This window comes from Archocentrus centrarchus, chromosome 8 (assembly GCF_007364275.1).
Source record: "Archocentrus centrarchus isolate MPI-CPG fArcCen1 chromosome 8, fArcCen1, whole genome shotgun sequence".
Lineage (NCBI taxonomy): Eukaryota > Metazoa > Chordata > Actinopteri > Cichliformes > Cichlidae > Archocentrus > Archocentrus centrarchus.
The window spans coordinates 4,729,878-4,738,780 of NC_044353.1; the positions used below are offsets into that span (position 1 = coordinate 4,729,878).

The following is an 8,903-nucleotide window of genomic DNA, read 5'->3' on the forward strand; positions in this document are numbered from 1 at the left end:
TGTCATAGCCACTGAATAAACAGCGCTCTACAGTCTGACTTTTATAAACTAAGCTGGCACATTCGGCTTGTTATTGTACTCGTAATGATGTTGCCACAAAAGGCTACCTTTGGCCTATTAATGAGCCAGTCAGAGTTATCAAAACTAATTTTTATCATCTGTAATGAAAAATGAATGACTCGTGTTTGATATTGTTGGCAAAACTAACAAGGAGAAGTTTGCTTTGATCAGGGAAATATCTGAAGCCTGTAGGAGAATTTAATCAGCAACAAGGTTTTGGCTTCAGAATATCTGCATAGAAATAAAAGGTTGATTAGGTTAAAGGGGAGAGGGAGTAGGAAAAGCAGTAAAGCAAGCCTGTACCCAAAGAGATCATTAAGTTAATGGATTGCTGGTGGCTAAAAGCAATGCGTTGCTGGGTATCTCATACTTCAGAGATCTGGGAGGCTGAGGAGAGAGAGAGAGAGACGCTGAGAGCTGGGAACCGGCTCAGAAGTGACGAAGGGCATTAGCGGCCCCGCATCCTGCAGTCTGCAGCTGGTATTTGCAGGCACCGAGCGCTCTGTCAGCACGTATACTCCACACACAAATCATCTGACCGGCGTCAGCGCTTTGCCTGCGCTGTGGCAGGAAAAACTGAAGGAAAGAAAGGCTGAAACTGAAGAAGAGGGAAAGAACAGAAAAATGTACTAGTGTTCCTCGTTTGATAAGAAACACGAGGGAAAGTGCTGTGAGGAGATGATTATAAAAATAGGAAAGAATTTAGATGATGGCAGTTTGTGAAATACAAAGGTGGAGAAAAATACTAGGCACCTGTTTCATGGAACAACAAAGAAAATGGGTTTAAAATATTAGAAATGATCTGATATATATTTACTGAGGCAGCTGCATCTGAAGCTTCAGACTATGATGCACAAAACCTTGAAAGTGTTGGGCATCCAAGCTGTGAATCCTGACATAGAGCATAGTAGTACTAACAGATGAGGTCAAGCACCCAACCACCCACCCACACACACACACACCCACACACACATTCACACACACACACACACATACACCAAAGGCTATGCAATGTGTTTATTGAAGATGTGTTGCACTAATTTTGGGCCTTACCATCCGTTGACGAGCACAGGGATCTGTCTGTTGCATGCATATGTGCAGAGCTGGCTCTGAGGCTAAGGAGCATCATTACGGACTAAAACACAACTAAAACAAAACACAGGCTTTCTGGTGCCCCACTGTCTACCCAACTGAGGCTCTGGAAACAACTGAGGGGGTGGGGGGGTGGGGGGGTTGTCTTAGTCAGTGTGAGAGAGCAGCAGCTACGCAAAAACTGGAATGATTAGAAAAGCTGCATTAAAACTATTCATATTATAAAAGCCTGCAGCTTTGATCTAAGACACTGAATATATTTCAGTGGCCAAAGTTTTGAATTTGGGGGAAATGATGATAACAATGAACAGCTACAATATGTCTTTTCAATGTGATGCTGTTAAAAATATAGCATCACGTAGCTTTGAAGAACCCATTATATTTGGATGAGTCCTTAAGGAACATACAGTCTGTGTACTGCAGGTATAAACTGCAGACATAGGGTTTTCTTCTACTAACAGTTTGCACATGTTCCCTTTAATGGATTCAGAATGAATGAAAAAATCGTTATGTGTTGATACTAAACTGGTAAGAAGGCTTCTTTAGGTGTGTGAACGATGTGTGTGTGTCACACCGCAGTGGAAGAAAGTTCAGGTCCATCATTTACAGTAAAACTCGCACAATGTGAAGGGAAAAAAGTAAAGCCTCAAATGTTTGTATTTAATTCTGTTGCCTAATGAGTACTTTTATGTTAATTAATGAAGTACAAAACTTGGCAAAACTACAAAAATAAATGTAACAAAGTAACTGAAAGCAAGACTATTTTAATGCAACATTTTCCTCCCAACCCTGATTTCAATCTATTCATTTTCCATGTTTAGAATATTTGCCAGTGAAATACAGAAATATTAGAGCATAAGTACAAGGCTGCAAAATTATACTCAAACTACGCGCTACCCACTAGCTACAGAAAAATATTCCCCATCATCTTATGTTTAATCTTTAAAATTTTAAATCACAATTTGTTTGTGTTCATATTTACTCATTTTAATCTGAGATTTACTGCAGATTTAACTCTTTTTCTGCTCAATATTTACGCAGGAGAGCCACACGGGCTTTAAGCTTTAATGAACAAACTGCATGTTGGAGAAAATAAATCTGCTGCATTTTAATGGTGTCACCTTACAAGTGGTGCAGTATGAGCCTTTGCTCCCCCAGCTCGTCTCCTGCTGGGCTGAAAATGAGGAGGAGGGGTGGTGCAGATGAAAGAAAGAGTGAGACCTGTGATCCGCTGCTGATTCCTTCACTCACCGAATCTCTTCTCCTTCCATAATCAGCTTGTAAAGGATCTGATGTGTGACTGACAGCCTTACCCCTGATAAGATGGTGCTGGTTAACTGAAGAGAACCAGCGACCACATGTTGTATATAAATCAGCAAGTGATAATGGACTACTGCTAGATAAGACCAATATCCATAAGAATCATTTCCCCCTGAACACTAGCAGCTTGATAGCCAAATAATAAGCCATAATTGTAATAAGTACATGATGCGTAAAATGCTTTTAGCGTGGGAACTACACGCTGCGCAGTGTGGCAGGTGACTTAAAATGTAGTCAACACTCAGACTGGCTATAAAAGTGACAAAGAATCAAAGGAAAATCATTTAAAATCATTTCAGTGTCATTTTATTGTACGAATATAAAGAATAAATAGCACATTTCCTTAAATTTACAGGATAAAACAAGTCACCGATGCAACGACTGTATCGATAATCCACGTTTAACTCTGAGGTCGGTTCGCTGCGTCCACAGGTGGAACAGCAAGTCCTTACGTGGCTCTATGCGCCATCTCTCCATAAATTACAAAATATATAACCAATATTCTCCACAAATAAAGTAGACTCTGGTTACAAATAATACTGATTTTTTTTTTTTTTTTTTTTTTTTTTTTTTTTTTTTTACAGGGAGTTATATATAACTGCGTGGCACCGCATATACAGAAAATACATTCCTACACTCGGTAGTGCATGTGAAGAAGATTCGGAAAAATACTGAGCTTATAATTTATCTTCAGTCTTTTCTTTTAACTTGAACAGGAGCATTTGCAGTCTGTAATGATCGGGTACTGCACCGGTATCCATTCGCATTTTAGGCCCCCCTTCCTCTGGCATCTCATCTCAGTATCGTCAGGTGGGTAGAGTTTCGCAGGTTTACACACCATCCCCTCCGGAACAGAACACGACCGTTTGCTCAGCAGCTGGCCCTCTCGCAGAAACCGCGGCCAGAATCTGTTGCCCAGGTCGGTCCAGGTGTACACGACCGGACAGAACGAGTAGGCCCACAGCCACTGCTGCAGCCGCCGCTTCAGTTTCTTGCTGGGCTTGTGCTTCTTGCCGAACTGGATGTCAAAATCCACGGCTCGGATTTCTTTCGGGAGTACTCCCCCCGGGTTTTGGATCCCAAGTCATCGGTCTCATCGTTCCCGGTGTGTTTGTCCTCTGTTGGAGGTAAAACGGACAAAAAAACGACTGTCAAAGTCTCCCAGGATGCTTTTTAATGCGGTCTCATTAAAATCTCGCTCCTTGGGGTCAAAGATAGGATCCGGGTCCTCTTTTAATTCCACCAGCGGCAGGACTGTTACTCGGGATGGGGCGGAGAAGGTAGTAGTGCTGACAATCCCTCTATCCATCAGAAGCCGAGAGACATCACCAGCAGATACATGGCAGCACACTGGTGGAGACTGATCCATGTCCGACGGTGAGACCCGCACGCGCACGGAGCTGCTGAAAGTCCTCTTGTGCGCAATTACGCGTGAGCCGTATCCAAACGTGCGCCTCGAGTGTGCCTTAAAGTTCAGTTTCCCATGATAAAAATCCGTGATAGAAATAAAAGATTGTTCCCCTGCAGCATCAGTGGAAACGATTTTTAATGATAAACTGAGTGACAAAGATCAGATCTCGGTCTCCTCGGGCTCCGCGCGCCTCTGCTCCGCATGATGCTCCAGTTGCCTCCTCTGCAGAAAAGCGCTGAGCCTAACTCGCGACCTCCGTTATATCCTCAGCACAGAGCGTGATGTAATTCGCGTGCCCCTCTTTGAATGTGGGTTTGTTGTCTAGGAGGAGATCCCCAATACCTCCTTCTTCCACCACACTGGAGGAGGGTGCCTGAGGGGGAGGCGGGGGGACGGAGGGAGAGGAGACGCCCCCTGTCGGTTTTCCAGGCTCTCTCAAACCAGTCTCTCATTCATCGGGGGGTGCTGGTCATCTGGTGAACCTTCTGCTGCGACTCTCTGCAGGCTGCAGGGACACCCAGACGTCTTGCAAAAATACGAACTAGTAACAGTAACTAAACTTTTACTTAAGCGTTTCTGTACCGTGTACCACCACCGCGCACTTTTATTATAAATCAGCATTTACACCATGAAGATGAAAACTATAGTTTCCTTGCATATTAAGAGCAATGGTGCAAAATTATAAAGTATTCAAAGATATAATGCAGTGCATTACCATTATTACATATAAAGTCATACACTTAGTTCTCCTTGAATTTGTGACAGCATTGAAGTGATGCATGCATGTTACTGCATCAATAACCCAGCAAACTGTAACACCAGCAGCAGCTACTTCTCTTACAGCTAATCTGAGACTTATTTAGTTAAAAGGATGTGACTATTTAAACTAAAATAATTCACAGTGTAGATTTTCAGGACACAGGAATAAGAAAACTGGCTGCGAGTCTTCCTTCTGACAGTCATTTAAATGCACATTTAATTAAAAGTATGGATCCCCCAAACTCAGATTTGTGTTCACCTAATGAAATGTTTCTTCTTGCCTATTAATAATCAAAAAAGGCCGGTTATGTGATTTCAGAATAATTTAGGGGTTTTTAGGACATGTGATACACTCACACAGCTTAAAATAACATTTGGTTATTTTCGATCTTGTTAAAGTTCTCAGGGAATTGCATGATCTTCATTGTATAAATGAAGCACTCCTGATCAAATGTATTCAGTCCTTTGTACTTCTTGCTCAACAAGCAACAACTCCATCGTGGGTAGCCATTAGAGACTTACTGCTGCGCACAGCAAACACACACACACAAACACACAAAACCCCAAAGATACAATGCTGATTTTTATAGAAATGCATAAATATGAGGCATAAGACATCAAGAATGTTCCCATTTGATGGACTACTGCAGCCCTGTGTTAGATACCGCCGTGTACACATATCTGATGAAGGCCTGGCAAAAGCTGATGCAGAACAGAAGATGCTGTGACACTGACAGTGTCGAATAAAGATTTTAGCAATCTTGAAAGGACACAAAATGCACGCATTAAAGGTGAAGGTGGGGACATTTTTATGATAGAAAATTATAGGAAGCAAAAAAAAAAAATCACATCAAAATTAGCCGAACCCTTTGCTTGCTTGAAGCAAAGTGAGATTTACAGCATGAATATGAGATGAAATGGCCTGTTAACTGCACTTTTTGCAGTGCATTTACTGCTTGTGTCCAGCTCAAGTGGGACAGTATTTCTGCCTGTACCGGTGCCACGGCGAGCCTCTCAATAAAGCCGGCCAAATTAGCTCCCAAATAAACAACGCTCGCTAAGCGGCAGCCATGGAAAGTATCACAATTTGTGAACCTGTCTAAACTCATGCTCAGAGAATCATTCTCTGAAAAAATAATTTAATGGAAGAACTTAGCCAGCTGCTACATCAGCCATAAACCATCCGCTTAAGATAAATGCATCTCTGTTTCAATTTGAATGAGCTAATTCACACAAGCACTTGAGCACACGACTCATTTAGTTTACGGTCAAATGATGGTGAAAAGTCTGGAAAATGTCACCCCTTATATTTTTCATCTGACCAGCATGTATCATAAACCATCGCTCCTAAAAACACTTGACAGATCTGCTCAATCCAGTGCATTCACATGTGGGACGCTGCAGACTAAACTACACACACACACACACACACACACACACACACACACACACACACACACACACACATACACAAACACACACACACACACAAAAACACACATACACAAACACACACACAAAAACAGCACCGGGCATCAAGAAATCACTGAAGTCAACAAAGAGCCTAATAAAAGCTTAATCACACTTTTTCTTTTGGAGAATTGAAACCATGTATTCTTCACATACCTGAGGACATGTTAAATTGGGATCGACATGTTCATTCTCTTAAGACACAATATTTCACACACACTGGGATATTTTATTTCTAATGTGGCTGCACGGCTGAAGTCCAAATATGGTTCTCATTAAGTGTCATGCGGATTGCCAGGCTCGTTTAACGCTGAGTTGTTTTGGTTTCTTCTAATCCCTTCCTACTGTTTTACCACAGGGACATTTTGATACTGAATTATTTCTCCTTAAAAAGTCAGCCTGCCTGAGACAGACGCCTGCGTAACTGATGTTTTTTTCTGTTCCTAAGCTAACCAAACACTTTCCCCCTGGCTAATATACTGGCCGATGTAATTACCTTTATTTTTTAAATGCGGGGTCTGGTTCTTGAAGACTTTTAAACTTGCGCTTAAGGATATGCCTTATAAAAAAAAATGAATCTCCACGTTTGCGCTGAGCACGGGTCATTGTAGCCTTCCCTGCTGATTTCTCATTTAGTGAGGGAAAGCAGACTTCTGTGTTCTGGCAGCCACGTTCAGCAGTGTTACCAAGAAAAGTCACGCTCTGGTAGAAACACAACAGAAGGGACTTGAAGATTAAGATTCAGCTTTCATCCATGAAAGAGCAAACCACAAAAAAAATAATAAAAAATCTGACATATTAGAAAGTCTATTTTGGAAACATATCCTGGCAAGCGCTTGTTTGAGGCTCCGTATCCCGTCTTCAGTGGCTCGGTGCAGGTAGCGCTTGCAGTGTCATACAGGCAACACAAAGCACCTTTCACACACTTTATCTCCCTCAGCACGTTGTTTCACACCTTGTGCTGATTGAGGCCTGCATTGCCAAGCTGAATACACACAGACACGGAGCGGGTGCTATTCTGTTTGTTCTGGCACTTGGGAGGTGTGCAAATTGCTTGTTTATTTAGCACTTTTTCCATTCCTCTGCAATCCAACAGCACCCAGTTGCCATAATCACTCCCGCTGTGAGCTTAATTTAAATTAATTGCTACTTCAGACCACTGATCACCAGTCTGATGGCACACTGCATTTTTGCATGCCACACTACTAATGTTCCATTAAAGAATTTTACAGCTCGAGTTACCCGGCTATTCACAGGACTGTTAAAACTGACATTCAGACTAATTCAGCCTTGATGGAGAGACATCAGCTGATCGCAGCCAGTCAATGGACTGGTAACATTTCTGAGCTTAACTGAAGGTCTGAAGTGTTTTTATGTCTTAAATATTCAAAAAAAAAAAAAAAAAAACACTGTAAAAGTTTCATTTTAGTCAGTTAACTTAATAAGAGAATGTTTGCTGACAATAACAGTTTGATACAAGGTTGAATTATTGACTCTGCAGCCAGAATATCGTTATCAAGATTAGACAATACATTATTCAAATGAGTCATCTTCAGGATGTGGAGAACACGCTCACGCTGCGCCAAAACATCTGTAGTTTTTAACAAGCGGTATAATTAGCCAGTTAGCATTTGGCTAATTTTTCCCACAGCCTGATGTGAGCGTGTGTTCCTTCCATTCCTCAATAAAGTTTTCACAGACAGAAACTCTTCGTGTCAACAAAGACGACTCGCTGCGGATTCGGGCAGCTGGAGGACAGAGAGGCAGTTTAATCAGCATCATTTACATGAAAAAAACAAGGCAAGAATCTTCACAGTAACAGTAAAGAGCAGAGAGACAGCTGACAGGCACGACTGATGGCTCAGCTAGTGGCAGCGGAACGAGTATTTTTACATTTTGCTCGTATTCTTGAACTGTGGATTATTTGACGACCCCCCCCCCCCCCCCCCCCCCCCCCCCCCGAGTCTATTTTCCTTGCAGCTATTATAATTTTTTACAGTATTTTGAATTGTGATAACCGGCATTATGATGCACAAGCACACAGAAAGAAACAGGAAGTCTTTTGCCATAAAGCATCAAGCTGTCATCCAGCAAGCTGCTGCACTGACCAGTCACACATGAGCCAGCACAAATACGTCTCTACTGTAAACGTGAATGCTGTATTTGTACAGTTTATCTGGTGCTTGTAGCAACTAAAGATAAAATAATGGCTGCTGTGACCAGGGTATTATAAACCTTTGTGCAGCCATGCGATAACTTTCACTTAAACACATGCATCTGTTCCTCTCGACTTCCTGAATCACTACATCTCAGCAGCGTTTGAAGGGAAAGATGCTAATTTCACCTGCAACTGCAGGCTCTTTAAACTTGATACATTATTAAAGATAACTTGAAAAAGATCTTTCTTGCAGTCAAACCATTTTCCTGCAGATACACCCCTAAGTAATGGTTCCCTGCCAGTGGAAACAGTATCAGTGAAAGCCAGATCTCCTTGGGCTTGGACTGGTCAAAAGTAGACGTACAGATAACCCCAATATCAAGTTTATTCAGTAGTGCTATTTATCCATCTGGATTTTTTTTAGCGCAAGTTGCCAAATTGTGGAAGAGCTGACTTGAGACTTCTGCCTCTTTGATGGGATTAAACTGCATTTGCCTCATGATGCTCAAATAGAAATATTTGAATAACTCAGCAGCAATGTGCCAAACCAGAAGGCAGACAGGTTTACTGCCAGTATCACCAAAACTGAGGAAATATCACCAAAACGGTCAAGATGGAGACAAAGCATACAGG

The 8,903-nt window shown here is 41.9% G+C and overlaps 1 protein-coding gene across 1 annotated transcript; it reads right to left on the minus strand.

Moving 5' to 3' along the window:
* Nucleotides 1-2,817: 2,817 nt before the first annotated feature.
* Nucleotides 2,818-4,141, minus strand: nog1 (noggin 1). Its single transcript, XM_030736382.1, is given in 3 exon segments — nucleotides 2,818-3,555; nucleotides 3,558-3,615; nucleotides 3,617-4,141. Coding segments are annotated over 3 exon segments (663 nt in total). The 5' UTR covers nucleotides 3,842-4,141; the 3' UTR covers nucleotides 2,818-3,175.
* Nucleotides 4,142-8,903: the final 4,762 nt, after the last annotated feature.